The sequence below is a fragment of the Lipophrys pholis genome, assembly GCF_963383615.2.
Source record: "Lipophrys pholis genome assembly, chromosome: 3".
NCBI lineage: Eukaryota > Metazoa > Chordata > Actinopteri > Blenniiformes > Blenniidae > Lipophrys > Lipophrys pholis.
Genome location: NC_137627.1, coordinates 28,742,002 through 28,763,090, shown reverse-complemented (window position 1 = coordinate 28,763,090; position 21,089 = coordinate 28,742,002). Strand labels below are relative to the sequence as shown.

Sequence of the window (21,089 nt, the reverse complement as noted above, 5' to 3'; positions counted from 1 at the left end):
TCACTAATCAACCACATACAATCTGGATTCAGCATATTCAAGCAGTTTTAGTCGGCTTATTCATTGGATTTACTGTGCAATTGTGCTTTTCATCATTTGTGGCCAAAAACGTGCTCCAGACGAGATAATGAGCGATATTTTCTGAAGATGTTTACATTTCACTAGAACAACCCCATACTTTCACTAATCAACCACATACAATCTGGATTCAGCATATTCAAGCAGTTTCAACCTGCTTATTCATTGGAATTACTGTATGATTATCATTTACATCATTTGTGGCCAAAAACGTGCTCCAGACGAGATACTGTGGGTGATTTTGGAAAAATGTTTATATTTCACTAGAACAAACCCGTACTTTCACTAATCAACCACATACACAATCTGGCTTCAGCATATTCAAGCAGTTTCAACCTGTTTATTCATTGGATTTATTGTGTGATTGTCATTTTCATCATTTTTCGCCCAAAACGTGCTCCAGACGAGATACTGAGCGTGATTTTCTAAAGTCAGTTATATTTCACCAGAACAAACCCGTACTTTCACTAATCAACCACATACAATCTGGATTCAGCATTTTCAAGCAGTTTCAACCTGTTTATTCATTGGATTTATTGTGTGATTGTCATTTTCATCATTCTTGGCCCAAAACGTGCTCCAGACGAGATACTGAGCGTGATTTTCTAAAGTTAGTTATATTTCAATATAACAACCCCATACTTTCACTAATCAACCACATACAATCTGGATTCAGCATATTCAAGCAGTTTCAACCTGCTTATTCATTGGAATTACTTTATGATTATCATTTACATCATTTGTGGCCAAAAACGTGCTCCAGACGAGATACTGTGGGTGATTTTGGAAAAATGTTTATATTTCACTAGAACAAACCCGTGCTTTCACTAATCAACCACATACACAATCTGGCTTCAGCATATTCAAGCAGTTTCAACCTGTTTATTCATTGGATTTATTGTGTGATTGTCATTTTCATCATTTTTGGCCCAAAACGTGCTCCAGACGAGACACTGAGCGTGATTTTCTAAAGTCAGTTATATTTCACTAGAACAAACCCGTACTTTCACTAATCAACCACATACACAATCTGGCTTCAGCATATTCAAGCAGTTTCAACCTGCTTATTCATTGGATTTACTGTATGATTGTCATTTACATCATTTTTGGCCAAAAACGTGCTCCAGACGAGATACTGAGCGTGATTTTGGAAAAATGTTTATACTTCATGAGAATAAAAACGTAGTTTCATTCTCAACCACATAAAATATGGATTCAGCATGTTCAAGCAGTTTCAACCTGTTTTTTCATTGGATTTATTGTGTGATTGTCATTTTCATCATTTTTGGCCAAAAACGTGCTCCAGACGAGACACTGAGCGTGATTTTCTAAAGTCAGTTATATTTCACTAGAACAAACCCGTACTTTCACTAATCAACCACATACACAATCTGGCTTCAGCATATTCAAGCAGTTTCAACCTGTTTTTTCATTGGATTTATTGTGTGATTGTCATTTTCATCATTTTTGGCCCAAAACGTGCTCCAGACGAGATACTGAGCGTGATTTTCTAAAGTTAGTTATATTTCACTAGAACAAACCCGTACTTTCACTAAATCAACCACATACAATCTGGATTCAGAATTTTCAAGCAGTTTCAACCTGTTTATTCATTGGAATTACTGTATGATTGTCATTTACATCATTTGTGGCCAAAAACGTGGTCCAGACGAGATACTGTGGGTGATTTTGGAAAAATGTTTATATTTCACTAGAACAAACCCGTACTTTCACTAATCAACCACATACACAATCTGGCTTCAGCATATTCAAGCAGTTTCAACCTGTTTATTCATTGGATTTACTGTGTGATTGTCATTTACATCATTTGTGGCCAAAAACGTGCTCCAAACGAGATACTGAGCGTGATTTTCTAAAGTCAGTTATATTTCACTAGAACAAAACCGGTACTTTCACTAATCAACCACATACAATCTGGATTCAGCATATTCAAGCAGTTTCAACCTATTTATTCATTGGATTTACTATATGATTGTCATTTACATCATTTGTGGCCAAAAACGTGCTCCAAACGAGATACTGAGCGTGATTTTCTAAAGTCAGTTATATTTCACTAGAACAAAACCGGTACTTTCACTAATCAACCACATACAATCTGGATTCAGCATATTCAAGCAGTTTCAGACGGCTTATTCATTGGATTTACTGTGCAATTCTCATTTTTCATCATCTGTGGCCAAAAACGTGCTCCAGACGAGATACTGAGCGTGATTTTGGAAAAATGTTTATATTTCATGAGAATAAACACGTAGTTTCACTCTCAACCACATAAAATATGGATTCAGCATGTTCAAGCAGTTTCAACCTGTTTATTCATTGGATTTATTGTGTGATTGTCATTTACATCATTTGTGGCCAAAAACGTGCTACAGACGAGATACTGAGCGTGATTTTGGAAAAATGTTTATATTTCACGAGAATAAACACGTAGTTTCATTCTCAACCACGATAAATATTGATTCAGCGTGTTCAAGCAGTTTCAACCTGTTTATTCATTGGATTTACTATATGATTGTCATTTACATCATTTGTGGCCAAAAACGTGCTCCAGACGAGATACTGTGGGTGATTTTGGAAAAATGTTTATATTTCGCTAGAACAAACCCGTACTTTCACTAATCAACCACAAACACAATCTGGCTTCAGCATATTCAAGCAGTTTCAACCTGTTTATTCATTGGATTTATTGTGTGATTGTCATTTTCATCATTTTTGGCCCAAAATGTGCTCCAGACGAGACACTGAGCGTGATTTTCTAAAGTCAGTTATATTTCACTAGAAAAAACCCGTACTTTCACTAATCAACCACATACAATCTGGATTCAGCATTTTCAAGCAGTTTCAACCTGTTTATTCATTGGATTTATTGTGTGATTGTCATTTACATCATTTGTGGCCAAAAACGTGGTCCAGACGAGATACTATGGGTGATTTTAGAATTTTTTTTATATTTCACTAGAACAAACCCGTACTTTCACTAATCAACCACATACACAATCTGGCTTCAGCATATTCAAGCAGTTTCAACCTGTTTTTTCATTGGATTTATTGTGTGATTGTCATTTTCATCATTTTTGGCCCAAAACGTGCTCAAGACGAGATACTGAGCGTGATTTTCTAAAGTCAGTTATATTTCACTAGAACAAACCCGTACTTTCACTAATCAACCACATACAATCTGGATTCAGCATATTCAATCAGTTTCAGCCGGCTTAATCATTGGCTTTACTGTGCAATTCTCCTTTTTCATCATCAGTGGCCAAAAACGTGCTCCAGACGAGATACTGAGCGTGATTTTGGAAAAATGTTTATATTTCATGAGAATAAACACGTAGTTTCATTCTCAACCACATAAAATATGGATTCAGCATGTTCAAGCAGTTTCAACCTGTTTCTTCATTGGATTTACTGTATGATTGTCATTTACATCATTTGTGGCCAGAAACGTGCTCCAGACGAGATACTGAGCGTGATTTTGGAAAAATGTTTATATTTCATGAGAATAAACACGTAGTTTCATTCTCAACAACATAAAATATAGATTCAGCATGTTCAAGCAGTTTCAACCTGTTTATTCATTGGATTTACTATATGATTGTCATTTACATCATTTGTGGCCAAAAACGTGCTCCAAACGAGATACTGAGCGTGATTTTCTAAAGTCAGTTATATTTCACTAGAACAAACCCGTACTTTCACTAATCAACTACATACAATCTGGATTCAGCATATTCAAGCAGTTTCATCCTGCGTATTCATTGGAATTACTGTATGATTGTCATTTACATCATTTGTGGCCAGAAACGTGCTCCAGACGAGATACTGAGCGTGTTTTCGGAAACATTTTTATATTTCATGAGAATAAACAAGTAGTTTCACTCTCAACCACATAAAATATGGATTCAGCATGTTCAAGCAGTTTCAAGCTGTTTATTCATTGGATTTATTGTGTGATTGTCATTTTCATCATTTTTGGCCCAAAACGTGCTCCAGACGAGATACTGAGCGTGATTTTCTAAAGTCAGTTATATTTCACTAGAACAAACCCGTACTTTCACTAATCAACCACATACAATCTGGATTCAGCATTTTCAAGCAGTTTCAACCTGTTTATTCATTGGCTTTATTGTTTGATTGTCATTTTCATCATCTGTGGCCAAAAACGTGCTCCAGACGAGATACTGAGCGTGATTTTGGAAAAATGTTTATATTTCATGAGAATAAACACGTAGTTTCATTCTCAACCACGATAAATATGGATTCAGCATGTTCAAGCAGTTTCAACCGGTTTATTCACTGGATTTACTATATGATTGTCATTTACATCATTTGTGGCCAAAAACGTGCTACAGACGAGATACTGAGCGTGATTTTGGAAAAATGTTTATATTTCATGACAATAAACACGTAGTTTCATTCTCAACCACGATAAATTTGATTCAGCATGTTCAAGCAGTTTCAACCTGTTTATTCATTGGATTTACTATATGATTGTCATTTACATCATTTGTGGCCAAAAACGTGCTACAGACGAGATACTGAGCGTTATTTTGGAAAGATGTTTATATTTCACTAGAACTACCCTATACTTTCACTAATCAACCACATACAATCTGGATTCAGCATTTTCAAGCAGTTTCAACCTGTTTATTCATTGGCTTTATTGTTTGATTGTCATTTTCATCATCTGTGGCCAAAAACGTGCTCCAGACGAGATACTGAGCGTGTTTTCGGAAACATTTTTATATTTCATGAGAATAAACACGTAGTTTCACTCTCAACCACATAAAATATGGATTCAGCATGTTCAAGCAGTTTCAACCTGTTTATTCATTGGATTTATTGTGTGATTGTCATTTACATCATTTGTGGCCAAAAACGTGCTACAGACGATATACTGAGCGTCATTTTCTAAAGTCAGTTATATTTCACTAGAAAAAACCCGTACTTTCACTAATCAACCACATACAATCTGGATTCAGCATATTCAAGCAGTTTCAGCCGGCTTATTCATTGGATTTACTGTGCAATTCTCCTTTTTCATCATCTGTGGCCAAAAACGTGCTACAGACGAGATACTGAGCGCGATTTTTGAAAAATGTTTATATTTCATGAGAATAAACACGTAGTTTCATTCTCAACCACGATAAATATGGATTCAGCATGTTCAAGCAGTTTCAACCTGTTTATTCATTGGATTTATTGTGTGATTGTCATTTACATCATTTGTGGCCAAAAACGTGCTACAGACGAGATACTGAGCGTGATTTTGGAAAAATGTTTATATTTCATGAGAATAAACACGTAGTTTCATTCTCAACCACATAAAATATGGATTCAGCATGTTCAAGCAGTTTCAACCTGTTTATTCATTGGATTTACTATATGATTGTCATTTACATCATTTGTGGCCAAAAACATGCTCCAAACGAGATACTGAGCGTGATTTTGGAAAAATGTTTATATTTCACTAGAACAAACCCGTACTTTCACTAATCAACCACATACAATCTGGATTCAGCATTTTCAAGCAGTTTCAACCTGTTTATTCATTGGATTTATTGTGTGATTGTCATTTACATCATTTGTGGCCAAAAACGTGGTCCAGACGAGATACTATGGGTGATTTTAGAATTTTTTTTATATTTCACTAGAACAAACCCGTACTTTCACTAATCAACCACATACACAATCTGGCTTCAGCATATTCAAGCAGTTTCAACCTGTTTTTTCATTGGATTTATTGTGTGATTGTCATTTTCATCATTTTTGGCCCAAAACGTGCTCAAGACGAGATACTGAGCGTGATTTTCTAAAGTCAGTTATATTTCACTAGAACAAACCCGTACTTTCACTAATCAACCACATACAATCTGGATTCAGCATATTCAATCAGTTTCAGCCGGCTTAATCATTGGCTTTACTGTGCAATTCTCCTTTTTCATCATCAGTGGCCAAAAACGTGCTCCAGACAAGATACTGAGCGTGATTTTGGAAAAATGTTTATATTTCATGAGAATAAACACGTAGTTTCATTCTCAACCACATAAAATATGGATTCAGCATGTTCAAGCAGTTTCAACCTGTTTCTTCATTGGATTTACTGTATGATTGTCATTTACATCATTTGTGGCCAGAAACGTGCTCCAGACGAGATACTGAGCGTGATTTTGGAAAAATGTTTATATTTCATGAGAATAAACACGTAGTTTCATTCTCAACAACATAAAATATAGATTCAGCATGTTCAAGCAGTTTCAACCTGTTTATTCATTGGATTTACTATATGATTGTCATTTACATCATTTGTGGCCAAAAACGTGCTCCAAACGAGATACTGAGCGTGATTTTCTAAAGTCAGTTATATTTCACTAGAACAAACCCGTACTTTCACTAATCAACTACATACAATCTGGATTCAGCATATTCAAGCAGTTTCATCCTGCGTATTCATTGGAATTACTGTATGATTGTCATTTACATCATTTGTGGCCAGAAACGTGCTCCAGACGAGATACTGAGCGTGTTTTCGGAAACATTTTTATATTTCATGAGAATAAACAAGTAGTTTCACTCTCAACCACATAAAATATGGATTCAGCATGTTCAAGCAGTTTCAAGCTGTTTATTCATTGGATTTATTGTGTGATTGTCATTTTCATCATTTTTGGCCCAAAACGTGCTCCAGACGAGATACTGAGCGTGATTTTCTAAAGTCAGTTATATTTCACTAGAACAAACCCGTACTTTCACTAATCAACCACATACAATCTGGATTCAGCATATTCAAGCAGTTTCAACCTGCTTATTCATTGGAATTACTTTATGATTATCATTTACATCATTTGTGGCCAAAAACGTGCTCCAGACGAGATACTGTGGGTGATTTTGGAAAAATGTTTATATTTCACTAGAACAAACCCGTGCTTTCACTAATCAACCACATACACAATCTGGCTTCAGCATATTCAAGCAGTTTCAACCTGTTTATTCATTGGATTTATTGTGTGATTGTCATTTTCATCATTTTTGGCCCAAAACGTGCTCCAGACGAGACACTGAGCGTGATTTTCTAAAGTCAGTTATATTTCACTAGAACAAACCCGTACTTTCACTAATCAACCACATACACAATCTGGCTTCAGCATATTCAAGCAGTTTCAACCTGTTTTTTCATTGGATTTATTGTGTGATTGTCATTTTCATCATTTTTGGCCCAAAACGTGCTCCAGACGAGATACTGAGCGTGATTTTCTAAAGTTAGTTATATTTCACTAGAACAAACCCGTACTTTCACTAAATCAACCACATACAATCTGGATTCAGAATTTTCAAGCAGTTTCAACCTGTTTATTCATTGGAATTACTGTATGATTGTCATTTACATCATTTGTGGCCAAAAACGTGGTCCAGACGAGATACTGTGGGTGATTTTGGAAAAATGTTTATATTTCACTAGAACAAACCCGTACTTTCACTAATCAACCACATACACAATCTGGCTTCAGCATATTCAAGCAGTTTCAACCTGTTTATTCATTGGATTTACTGTGTGATTGTCATTTACATCATTTGTGGCCAAAAACGTGCTCCAAACGAGATACTGAGCGTGATTTTCTAAAGTCAGTTATATTTCACTAGAACAAAACCGGTACTTTCACTAATCAACCACATACAATCTGGATTCAGCATATTCAAGCAGTTTCAACCTATTTATTCATTGGATTTACTATATGATTGTCATTTACATCATTTGTGGCCAAAAACGTGCTCCAAACGAGATACTGAGCGTGATTTTCTAAAGTCAGTTATATTTCACTAGAACAAAACCGGTACTTTCACTAATCAACCACATACAATCTGGATTCAGCATATTCAAGCAGTTTCAGACGGCTTATTCATTGGATTTACTGTGCAATTCTCATTTTTCATCATCTGTGGCCAAAAACGTGCTCCAGACGAGATACTGAGCGTGATTTTGGAAAAATGTTTATATTTCATGAGAATAAACACGTAGTTTCACTCTCAACCACATAAAATATGGATTCAGCATGTTCAAGCAGTTTCAACCTGTTTATTCATTGGATTTATTGTGTGATTGTCATTTACATCATTTGTGGCCAAAAACGTGCTACAGACGAGATACTGAGCGTGATTTTGGAAAAATGTTTATATTTCACGAGAATAAACACGTAGTTTCATTCTCAACCACGATAAATATTGATTCAGCGTGTTCAAGCAGTTTCAACCTGTTTATTCATTGGATTTACTATATGATTGTCATTTACATCATTTGTGGCCAAAAACGTGCTCCAGACGAGATACTGTGGGTGATTTTGGAAAAATGTTTATATTTCGCTAGAACAAACCCGTACTTTCACTAATCAACCACAAACACAATCTGGCTTCAGCATATTCAAGCAGTTTCAACCTGTTTATTCATTGGATTTATTGTGTGATTGTCATTTTCATCATTTTTGGCCCAAAATGTGCTCCAGACGAGACACTGAGCGTGATTTTCTAAAGTCAGTTATATTTCACTAGAAAAAACCCGTACTTTCACTAATCAACCACATACAATCTGGATTCAGCATTTTCAAGCAGTTTCAACCTGTTTATTCATTGGATTTATTGTGTGATTGTCATTTACATCATTTGTGGCCAAAAACGTGGTCCAGACGAGATACTATGGGTGATTTTAGAATTTTTTTTATATTTCACTAGAACAAACCCGTACTTTCACTAATCAACCACATACACAATCTGGCTTCAGCATGTTCAAGCAGTTTCAACCTGTTTATTCATTGGATTTATTGTGTGATTGTCATTTTCATCATTTTTGGCCCAAAACGTGCTCCAGACGAGACACTGAGCGTGATTTTCTAAAGTCAGTTATATTTCACTAGAACAAACCCGTACTTTCACTAATCAACCACATACAATCTGGATTCAGCATTTTCAAGCAGTTTCAACCTGTTTATTCATTGGATTTATTGTGTGAATGTCATTTTCATCATTTTTGGCCCAAAACGTGCTCCAGACGAGATACTGAGCGTGATTTTCTAAAGTCAGTTATATTTCACTAGAAAAAACCCGTACTTTCACTAATCAACCACATACAATCTGGCTTCAGCATTTTCAAGCAGTTTCAACCTGTTTATTCATTGGATTTATTGTGTGATTGTCATTTACATCATTTGTGGCCAAAAACGTGCTCCAAACGAGATACTGAGCGTGATTTTGGAAAAATGTTTATATTTCACTAGAACAAACCCGTACTTACACTAATCAACCACATACAATCTGGATTCAGCATTTTCAAGCAGTTTCAACCTGTTTATTCATTGGATTTATTGTGTGATTGTCATTTTCATCATTTGTGGCCAAAAACGTGCTCCAGACGAGATAATGAGCGATATTTTCTGAAGATGTTTATATTTCACTAGAACAACCCCATACTTTCACTAATCAACCACAAACACAATCTGGCTTCAGCATATTCAAGCAGTTTCAACCTGGTTCTTCATTGGAATTACTGTATGATTGTCATTTACATCATTTGTGGCCAAAAACGTGCTCCAGACGAGATACTGTGGGTGATTTTGGAAAAATGTTTATATTTCGCTAGAACAAACCCGTACCTTCACTAATCAACCACATACACAATCTGGCTTCAGCATATTCAAGCAGTTTCAACCTGTTTATCCATTGGATTTATTGTGTGATTGTCATTTTCATCATTTTTGGCCCAAAACGTGCTCAAGACGAGATACTGAGCGTGATTTTCTAAAGTCAGTTATATTTCACTAGAACAAACCCGTACTTTCACTAATCAACCACATACAATCTGGATTCAGCATATTCAATCAGTTTCAGCCGGCTTAATCATTGGCTTTACTGTGCAATTCTCCTTTTTCATCATCAGTGGCCAAAAACGTGCTCCAGACGAGATACTGAGCGTGATTTTGGAAAAATGTTTATATTTCATGAGAATAAACACGTAGTTTCATTCTCAACCACATAAAATATGGATTCAGCATGTTCAAGCAGTTTCAACCTGTTTATTCATTGGATTTACTGTATGATTGTCATTTACATCATTTGTGGCCAGAAACGTGCTCCAGACGAGATACTGAGCGTGATTTTGGAAAAATGTTTATATTTCATGAGAATAAACACGTAGTTTCATTCTCAACAACATAAAATATAGATTCAGCATGTTCAAGCAGTTTCAACCTGTTTATTCATTGGATTTACTATATGATTGTCATTTACATCATTTGTGGCCAAAAACGTGCTCCAAACGAGATACTGAGCGTGATTTTCTAAAGTCAGTTATATTTCACTAGAACAAACCCGTACTTTCACTAATCAACTACATACAATCTGGATTCAGCATATTCAAGCAGTTTCATCCTGCGTATTCATTGGAATTACTGTATGATTGTCATTTACATCATTTGTGGCCAGAAACGTGCTCCAGACGAGATACTGAGCGTGTTTTCGGAAACATTTTTATATTTCATGAGAATAAACAAGTAGTTTCACTCTCAACCACATAAAATATGGATTCAGCATGTTCAAGCAGTTTCAAGCTGTTTATTAATTGGATTTATTGTGTGATTGTCATTTTCATCATTTTTGGCCCAAAACGTGCTCCAGACGAGATACTGAGCGTGATTTTCTAAAGTCAGTTATATTTCACTAGAACAAACCCGTACTTTCACTAATCAACCACATACAATCTGGATTCAGCATTTTCAAGCAGTTTCAACCTGTTTATTCATTGGCTTTATTGTTTGATTGTCATTTTCATCATCTGTGGCCAAAAACGTGCTCCAGACGAGATACTGAGCGTGATTTTGGAAAAATGTTTATATTTCATGAGAATAAACACGTAGTTTCATTCTCAACCACGATAAATATGGATTCAGCATGTTCAAGCAGTTTCAACCGGTTTATTCACTGGATTTACTATATGATTGTCATTTACATCATTTGTGGCCAAAAACGTGCTACAGACGAGATACTGAGCGTGATTTTGGAAAAATGTTTATATTTCATGACAATAAACACGTAGTTTCATTCTCAACCACGATAAATATGGATTCAGCATGTTCAAGCAGTTTCAACCTGTTTATTCATTGGATTTACTATATGATTGTCATTTACATCATTTGTGGCCAAAAACGTGGTCCAGACGAGATACTGTGGGTGATTTTGGAAAAATGTTTATATTTCACTAGAACAAACCCGTACTTTCACTAATCAACCACATACACAATCTGGCTTCAGCATATTCAAGCAGTTTCAACCTGTTTATTCATTGGATTTATTGTGTGATTGTCATTTTCATCATTTTTGGCCCAAAACGTGCTCAAGACGAGATACTGAGCGTGATTTTCTAAAGTCAGTTATATTTCACTAGAACAAACCCGTACTTTCACTAATCAACCACATACAATCTGGATTCAGCATATTCAATCAGTTTCAGCCGGCTTAATCATTGGATTTACTGTGCAATTCTCCTTTTTCATCATCTGTGGCCAAAAACGTGCTCCAGACGAGATACTGAGCGTGATTTTGGAAAAATGTTTATATTTAATGAGAATAAACATGTAGTTTCATTCTCAACCACATACAATCTGGATTCAGCATATTCAAGCAGTTTCAACCTGCGTATTCATTGGAATTACTGTATGATTGTCATTTACATCATTTATGGCCAGAAACGTGCTCCAGACGAGATACTGAGCGTGATTTTGGAAAAATGTTTATATTTCATGAGAATAAACACGTAGTTTCATTCTCAACCACATAAAATATGGATTCAGCATTTTCAAGCAGTTTCAACCTGTTTATTCATTAGATTTACTGTGTGATTGTCATTTTCATCATTTTTGGCCAAAAACGTGCTCCAGACGAGATACTGAGCGTGATTTTGGAAAAATGTTTATACTTCATGAGAATAAAAACGTAGTTTCATTCTCAACCACATAAAATATGGATTCAGCATGTTCAAGCAGTTTCAAGCTGTTTATTCATTGGATTTATTGTGTGATTGTCATTTTCATCATTTTTGGCCAGAAACGTGCTCCAGACGAGATACTGAGCGTGATTTTGGAAAAATGTTTATATTTCGCTAGAACAAACCCGTACCTTCACTAATCAACCACAAACACAATCTGGCTTCAGCATATTCAAGCAGTTTCCAGCTGTTTATTCATTGGATTTATTGTGTGATTGTCATTTTCATCATTTTTGGCCAGAAACGTGCTCCAGACGAGATACTGAGCGTGATTTTGGAAAAATGTTTATACTTCATGAGAATAAAAACGTAGTTTCATTCTCAACCACATAAAATATGGATTCAGCATGTTCAAGCAGTTTCAAGCTGTTTATTCATTGGATTTATTGTGTGATTGTCATTTTCATCATTTTTGGCCAAAAACGTGCTCCAAACGAGATACTGAGCGTCATTTTCTAAAGATATTTATATTTCACCAGAGCAAACCCACGTTGGAAGGAGGGAGACTCATAGTGAAGGAAGCCATACAGTGGAAGGAGTTTCAAAGTTGAGGGCCACAAATGATGAAAATGACAATCGCATGGTAAATCCAATGAATACGCTGTTTGGAACTGCTTGCACATGCTTACTCCTGATTGTAAGTGGTTGATCAGTGAAAGTACGGCTTTGTTCTAGTGAAATATAAAAGAAATTCCAAAATCATGCTCACTATCTCGTTTGGAGCACGTTTTTGTCCACAAATGATGAAAACGACAATCACACAGTAAACCCAATGAATAAGCAGGTTGGAAAAGCAGTTTGACACTGGCTTCAATGACTCTCATTTGCATATGGGCAGCTCACATTTGAGGGTTAGGGTTAGGGTATAAGGATGAAAAGCAGTTTGGGTTAGGGTTAGGGTTGCGGTTAGGGTTAGGGTGACGTATAAGGATGAAAAGCAGTTTGGGTTAGGGTTAGGGTTGCGGTTAGGGTTAGGGTGAGGTATAAGGATGAAAAGCAGTTAGGGTTAGGTTTGGGACAAGGAGAGAAAGGCACGGGCAACAGTAAACCATATTCAAAAAGTGTTTCCCTATGATATTTAAAATAATTAAGTTTTTTTAAAAAGAGGGTAGTTTCACCTCAGGTTCCGTAAAAAACACCATATGTTTAAAAGGAGGTGGGTTCGTCTATATTCTTCCAAGTGAATGACTTTAAAAGGGAGAATAAAAGACTGACGTTTTTCAGTAAAAAGTAAGAGAAATAAATAAAATAAAATAAAGAGATCTCACCCAAATAAAAATTTAACCCCGGATCCTAAAACAGTCGACATTCGAATGCTTGTTTAAAAATGATAAGTTACTGGGGAAGGGGGGAAAAAAAGGAGGAAAAAAAAGGGGAGGGGGGGGTTGGAGAGAAAGAGGGGATATGGTTAGGTTTAGGATGGGAATAGGGGTTGGGTTTTTTTGGGGGGGGGGGGGGGGGGGGGGGGGCGGGGGGGGGTTTAGAGAAAGGTTAGGGTTAGGTAAGTGGGAGGGAGGGGTTAAGGTTAGGAAAGAAAGTGTGTGGTTAGGTTTAGGGTGGGAAAGAAGGGGGGTAAAACATTTTTTAATTGTAAAAAAGCTAAAACTGTAAATTACGGAACGTCGATGAATGTATTGAGTTATGTTTATTAAAATTGTCTGTATTGCGGTGGGGTTAAAAGCCCTCTACATTGAGCTGGTGGGGTTAGCCGTGTATTCAGGTGGCGATATTTAGCGCCCCTGGGTTGCAGAGCGCTGGAGAAGGAGTCCGTGCGCTGTGTGGTCATCATCCCTCGCAGGTCTGGAACCAGGGCCATTGGCGGCACCCTGTTTGCTCCTCCTTTGTAGGTGTCCCTCGGGGTTGGTTTGGGAGCCTGGGAGGTCTCGGTAGGCCGGGAGGGAGGGCCCTCTGCGCCTAACCCAGCCAGAACTGCCTCTGGGAGCGACCCTCCTAAGCTCGTGACAGTCCGGGATGGTGGGGTGGTTGTTCCTCCTTCCTCCGCTGCTGCTCTTCGGTGCGACTTCCCGTTGTCTGAGGTAGCCACCGGTTTTCTTCCTGCCGAGGACTGGAGGCCGGCGGAGTGGAGGGGGCTCCTTCTGGAATGGGCAGGTCCGGCCAGAAGTTGGATACAGTTTTGATCATGTCCAGGGTCATCTGTACAGAGAGAGCGGTGAGACGTGGGCCATATCTTTTTTTTGCCATGGTTTGTGCTGCCTGCCAGGCTAGTGGTCTGAACGGTTGGAGGTCTTCTATCTGTGTACTTAAATCATCCATGCCGTCGTTATAGTGTTGATTTAGTATTTTTAAGTTTTGCTCCATCCACTGAAACGTGTTCTGTCTGATCAGGTTTTTCACTTTCTCATTTGGGCAGGCTGGTTTAATGAATTCTGTCAATTGCTGTGTTTTCCTACGCATTCCTGGTGGAATGGTGTTATTGTCAATGGCTGCTTCAATGATGTTTGAGTGGTGCATCATTTGTATGTACTTAAAATATAACCTGGTGCATCTGCGATGTATAAAACTGGCGTCTGTTTCCACTGGTTGTTCAGGGCCCCGTGGTCCGGGTGGAGATTCCCTGTGGCCTCCCGGCTGGGTGGGCTGAGCCGTGAGACAGTTGGTGCAATAAGACGCCATGGGGGTGATATCTCTCAAGGGAAGAAAGGAAGGGTTTTTTTGTTAAAAGTTTTCTTAAAAACAGAGAGGTGATAAGAAATTAAAATCAGGTCTTTAATGTAATGATTAAAATCTTCTGCTCCAGTTAAAGCTATTTCCTCTCATTTTTAAAAAAAAAGGAAAACTAGGAATAATAAAGCTTAAAAGTGGAATTAAATTATCAAAACAAAAATTAAAAACAAAGAAGGAGAGGAGAGAGGAAATACAGGAGATAAACTTTAGAATCGGAAAGTAATTAAAATAGACTCTTCTGCTCCCGGGAACTAAAATGCAGGATTGGATAAAGGTTGTTAAAACCCTTTAGAAAGAAGGATGATTGGGTCCCAGAGGGATTCAATCAAGGTGCCATTTTGCTGCCAACCTACAGTTTTACTATGCTTGCAGAGTAGGCCCAAAGCCTGCAGTCCGTTGTCCTGAAGATCGTCAGGTTGTTGAGAGGCTGCGGCTGAGTAGTCCTTTTGTTTGTAGCCGGTTTCCTGGTTGGAAGTTGGAGCAGTGGTCTTTAAAAGGTCTTTGTATCCATCCTGAAAAGTCCCATTCTGAGCTCAGAATAAAAAAAGTCTAAAATTGCAAATCCTTTAATCCATAAAATTACTCCATAAAAACAAAGGAGGAGAGAAAAAGGTTTAAAAAGGCCCGACGTTTCGCCAATCCGGCTTCCTCAGGGGCAAAGTGAGTCAGCATGCATTGCTGGCTGTTTTTAAAGATCTTGTGGAGGCGGTTTAAGGAAGTGGGAGGGGCCTGGACAGGAAGTTTGTCCTCTTACTCCCTGTTTGTAGTCCAGGTGCCTGTATGCTTTGTAGGTTGAGGTTGGCCCCCTCTAGTGGTCACTTTGAAGATTGCCCCTCTGGAAAAAATCAGAGCCTCAAAACAAACTGACTGAAGAAAGAAAAAGAGAGAGTTTAAGGAGAAAAATAAAAGGTGCTTTAAATATCTATGGGTTAAAAACACTTATTTACAGTCCTGGCTCTGGCAAGGTTAGGTTTGGGACAAAGGAGAGAAAGGCACGGGCAACAGTAAACCATATTTAAAAAGTGTTTCCCTATGATATTTAAAATAATTAAGTTTTTTTAAAAAGAGGGTAGTTTCACCTCAGGTTTTGTAAAAAACGCCATATGTTTAAAAGGAGGTGGGTTCATCTATATTCTCCCAAGTGAATGACTTTAAAAGGGAAAATAAATGACATTGACGTTTTTCAGTAAAAGGTAAGAAAAATAAATAAAATAAAAAGAGATCTCACCCAAATAAAAATTGAACCCCGGATCCTAAAACAGTCGACTTTCGAATGCTTAGGTAGGTTTTAAGGCAAGGGGGGGGGGGGGGGGGTTAGGAGAGAAAGAGGGGATGTGGTTATGTTTAGGATGGGAAAAGGGGTTAGGGTTAGGGTTAGGGTTAGGGTTAGGTTTGGAACATGATTTAAAAAAAGGCATTGGCAACAGACTCTTTTTTTATAAAAAAAAAAAAACAATCTACTGTAATTTACCAAAGAGCAACTAATGAACCCCAGAAATAGTTTTTTTGAAATAAAAAGTGTATGAAGTAAGTGGTATGAATTTAAATGGATGTGTCCCCAGGTTTCAAAAGCAAATAAAATAAAATAAAATAAATAAAATAAATTAAAAATGAGGATTCCTCATAGTGTGTGTAAGTAGATGTATCTGATGATTAATGTGAAGTAGAAAGTGTAGGAGAGTAGGAGCCCAATGTTACTTTTTAGTTTGTTTCTGGAAGAGCCACTGCTGTTGAGAAATGTCCTTTTGTTAGGCAATGGCTCCCTCTTGAGGATGTGAAGGAGCATAGAAGGAGGAAAATATTTCACACCAGCCCGGATCCTGATGCGCTGAGGATTAAGGTGAAAGGTTCATGGAAGAAGAGTGGGGGGGAGTAATTGAAAGGAGGGGGGGTGTGGTGGTTAGGGTTAGGTATGGGGAGTGGGGATGGTTAGGGTTAGGAAGGGGGAGAGGGAGGGGGGAATGGGAAATTAAAAAAAGGGGGGGGGGGGGGGTTTGGTTAGGGTTAGGTATGGGGAGTGGGAATGGTTAGGGTTAGGTATGGGGAGTGGGAGTGGTTAGGGTTAGGAAGGGGGAGAGGGAGGGGGGAACGGGAAATTAAAAAGGGGGGGGGGGTTTAGGGGGGTTCGGTTAGGGTTAGGTATGTGGAGTGGGAATGGTTAGGGTTAGGTGAAGGAATTGGGAAGGGGGATAAGAAGGGAAGGAAGGGGGGGGGGGTTGTTCGTTTAGTGCAAAGACTGGAGCCAGAACCAAATTGTCAAGGCAAGTATAAAACATAGTAAATAATTAATAAACATTCCAACTAATGCAGTTCAATTCCAATATACAAAGATGTCACAAGCAGTGAGAAAGCATTCCATGTCAACAGTGCATATGATACATGTTGCCTGTTCTACTCGGTTCTGGCTCCTAAGTCTTCGACCAATCAGAAGGGAAATGGTCAATTCCTCATTATTCTTTTAATATTCTGTAAAAAAAAGGCCTGGCATTGGATCATAAAGTGCTTCAGTTGATGAATATAAATATATAAATATATAAATATTTAAGAACAATCTTGGTTCTAACATTAAAACCGACGTCTGGTCCTACTTTGATTTATTTTGAAGAAAAGAAGAAAAATTCACACATTTTGTCAGTATCAAACAAAGGAAATATAGGTTAGTTAGTCACTTCAATATGTCCCAGAGATTTATTTACAACCGTTTTAGATTCAAGAGGAGGAGAGGTCGGCTTTGTTTTTTGTTTTTTTAAATGGTGGGGGGAGGGGGGAACCTTATTCAAATCGTAAAATCACAATTTGTAAAGGTAATTTCATATATTAAGTTTTGGACCAGGCTGAATAAATATGTAAAAGTTAATCAATTTTGAACTTTGTTTTTGGCCAAGCTACGGGCTGGTGCAAGATTTCCCCTCTTCATAAAGGAATAAGAAATTATATGAGGAAGGTGAAAAAAAGTTGGTTTCAGGGTCCAGAAAAAATCAACCTTAGGCTACTTCCAGGATCTCCCTTCCTTTCCCTAGGGGCCCGATCTTTCATTTAGGCCCAGAGGGGAAATAGTCTCTAATTTCTGGATCCATACTTTTTCTCTATGTTTCCTTTGTCCTGTGGACCAGTTGGTATTCTGCCCCACAATTCTATAAACGAGGCAGTGGACCCCTACTTCCTGGAAATGTTTATGGAGGGAATTGACCCCTTTATTATTCCGGATGAGATACAGATGTTGGGACATCCTGGTTCGGATGGAATTTCTAGATTCTCCCACATATATCTTGTTGCAATGTTTGCATTCTATTATGTAAATTATATTGTTGGAGTGTATAGACCAATTGGTTAGTGTGGGCAGTCCTTTGCCCGATAGTGTATTGAAAATGTAGGGGGGTGAGTTATGGTTTATTGGAGGAGAAGTGACTCTGTTCACCGGTTTGTACTGGGAATGAACCGCCAAGTTTTTATTTCTTTTGTAAGCTGTAATCATTTTGTACTGTCCGGATTGAGAATTGGAGTGTTGGAATTGTTGAAAACTGTTCCGGAGGCCCTGGTTAAACGGATGTAATTGTTGATGATATGTGGTAACAAAAGGTACCAGCAGGGGGCTCTCCTCGGTTCGCGGCTTCCGGAGGCTTCCGTGAACTTCCGCCTTGATTCCCCGGAGGAGGCGTCTGGAGTATCCCCTGGGTCCTAGTGCTTTAAACAGCACGGCTGTGGCTGCCTCTGCGTCCTTCTGGTGTGTACATATTCTGTGAAATCTGATTAGTTGGGATTTGATGATCCCCCGGAATGTATGTTTGGGGTGGTAACTCTTTTTATGAAGTAGTGTGTGTCTGTCTGTTTCTTTGAAAAATACTTTTGTGCCCAATTCCTTAGCAGATTGTTTGATATTGTGAAAATAAACTGTAGTGTCCAGATATTCGATATGTGAGGATTGTTTGTTATGTTTGATTTTGATGTTGGGGTGGTGTGTGTTGAGGGTGTGGAGGAAGTGTTGGAATGAATCCTCCGACTTGCTCCACAACCCAACTATATCATCCAAGTACCGTAGATAAAGTAAGGGGCGTTCCGTGCATTTCAGTAGGGCCGTCCGCTCCCACTCTGCCATATATATGTCGGCATATGCTGGTGAATATTTCCGGCCCATCGCACACCCGCATACTTGGAGATACCATTGGTTATTGAAAATAAAAATCGTTCCGAGTGAGAGTAATCTGAAGCATCTCATAAATAATTTCATCCGGGCGGTCGGGATCTGGATTTTGTTGAAAAACCTTCCTGATGGCCTCCAGTCCCAGGCTGGTATCGATGTTAGTGTATAAAGAGGTGATGTCTATTGTGAAAAGAAAAGTCCCCTCTGGGACGCTAAGTTGTCTGAGTTTGTTAACAAAATCATATGTGTCTTTAATGTAACTCGGGTGTTGTTTTGATAATGGATTAATGTAATAGTCTATGTATTCTGCTAACCTGTAGGTCTCCGAGCCGCAGTCACTGACAATTGGACGTCCCGGGGGGATTTTAAAAGGTACGGTCCAGGTGTCCGGAGATTTATGGATTTTGGTAGTAAATAAAAACAGCGAGGACATGGCGAAGCGGGTCCCAGGAGATAATACATTTGTTTGGCTGATATAAATTTGTTGTCGTATAAAGACCTCACCATGGGTCGAATGAGTGAGGCTGTAATTGGCTGTAACGGTGTTTGTAAAGGTACATAGTATTTGAGGTCATTTAATTGCCTGGCGGCCTCCAGAAAGTAATCGTGTCTGTTCTGGATCACCACTTGGCCTCCTTTATCTGCTGGTTTGATAATAATATCTTTTCTTTTTTTCAGGATATCCAAGGCCTTTTGTTGGTCCTCCGTGATATTAGGAGGACGTCCCCGGGAATTACCAGGTGCGATAGAGTGTTTTTGTCTCTTTGAATTAGCTCCCGGAGGGGTTTAGAGAGAGCCTCATCTGGGGGTTCCCAGTTTGATTGTTCAGTGAAAGGTAAGTGATTGTATTCTGTTCCTTCGAAATATTCCATGATTTTTAGCCTTCTATGAAAGAGGTGAACCTCTTTGCGTAGTTCTAGCAGTTTCGGAGGTTTGGGTGTGGGTATAAAAGTCAATCCTTTTTCCAGAAGTTCCTGTTGTGAGACACTTATGTTGTGGTTTGATAGGTTTGTAACATTAGAGCTACTTGGGGCACTATATTGATTCGGCTCCCCTCCTACTAGTTTAACTGTGACAGCCAGTGATTTAAAATGGTGTTTGCCGTTTCGCTGGTCCAATGCACTGGGTCTGTTGTTTCGGTTTTGAAGAGGTCTGCCTTAATGTCAGTTAAGAAATTGTGTTTCTTTAGTATGTGTTCGTTCAGGGCCATAAGGCACTCTATTTGATCCTTCTCTAATTCAGGGCTGTAGTTAAGTAATGGAACGAGGGAAATAGCTGCCGGAAGATTCTTTCGATCTGATTGAGGCACGCGTTTAAATTTTTTGCCGCTGTTGATGGTCGTAGTTTTCTCAGGCAGTCATTTAAGCCCACTGACAGCACAACCGTTTCAACTCTATTGTCTGGGGTTAGTTTTTCCAAAACTCTTTTCATGTGATGAGCTGCGCTCCTGGAAAACTGTCCACTTGGATTTTGGGATGTGTAAATGACGTTAGTCGTGCCAGATTGGAATCCCCAATGATTGGAACAGGCTTAGTTATTTCCAGTTCCCAGTTTTTAATTTTTTGTGCAGTATGAGGGTTAGGGTTAGGGTTAGGGTTAGGGTTATGTATAAGGTTGAAAAGCAGTTTGACACTGGCTTCTATGACTCTCATTTGCATATGGGCAGCTCACAGTATAACCAGGGAGCCATAAAGGAAGACCTGCAATGGAATTGGAGCAATTTTGGAGCTGTCATTGCAAATAGATTAATGCAACATTTTGTGTGTGTGTGTCCCTGTGTGAGTGTGTGTGTGTGTGTGTGTTTGTGTGTGTGTGTGTCTTTGTGAGTGTTTGTTTGAGTGTGTGAGTGTTTGTTTGAGTGTGTGTGTGTGTGTTTGTTTGTTTTGAGTGTGTGTGTGTCAGTGTGAGTGAGTGTGTTTGTGTGTGTGTCTTTATGAGTTTGTGTGTCTGTGTGTGTGTGTGTGTGTGTGTGTGTGTGTGTGTGTTTGTTTTGAGTGTGTGTGTGTCAGTGTGAGTGAGTGTGTTTGTGTGTGTCTTTATGAGTGTGTGTGTGTTTGTGTGTGTGTGTGTGTGTGTGTGTGTGTTTGTTTTGAGTGTGTGTGTGTCAGTGTGAGTGAGTGTGTTTGTGTGTGTGTC

General features: G+C 38.4%; 1 protein-coding gene across 1 annotated transcript; it reads right to left on the bottom strand.

Moving 5' to 3' along the window:
* Positions 1–13,775: 13,775 nt before the first annotated feature.
* Positions 13,776–18,960, bottom strand: LOC308107733 (uncharacterized protein; the record flags this gene model as incomplete). The annotated part of the gene is made up of 5 exons (XM_080460221.1): positions 13,776–14,281; positions 14,625–14,772; positions 15,166–15,339; positions 18,396–18,533; positions 18,955–18,960. The coding sequence occupies 5 exons, from the start codon at positions 18,958–18,960 to the stop codon at positions 13,776–13,778; spliced, it is 972 nt and encodes a 323-aa protein (XP_080316347.1).
* Positions 18,961–21,089: the final 2,129 nt, after the last annotated feature.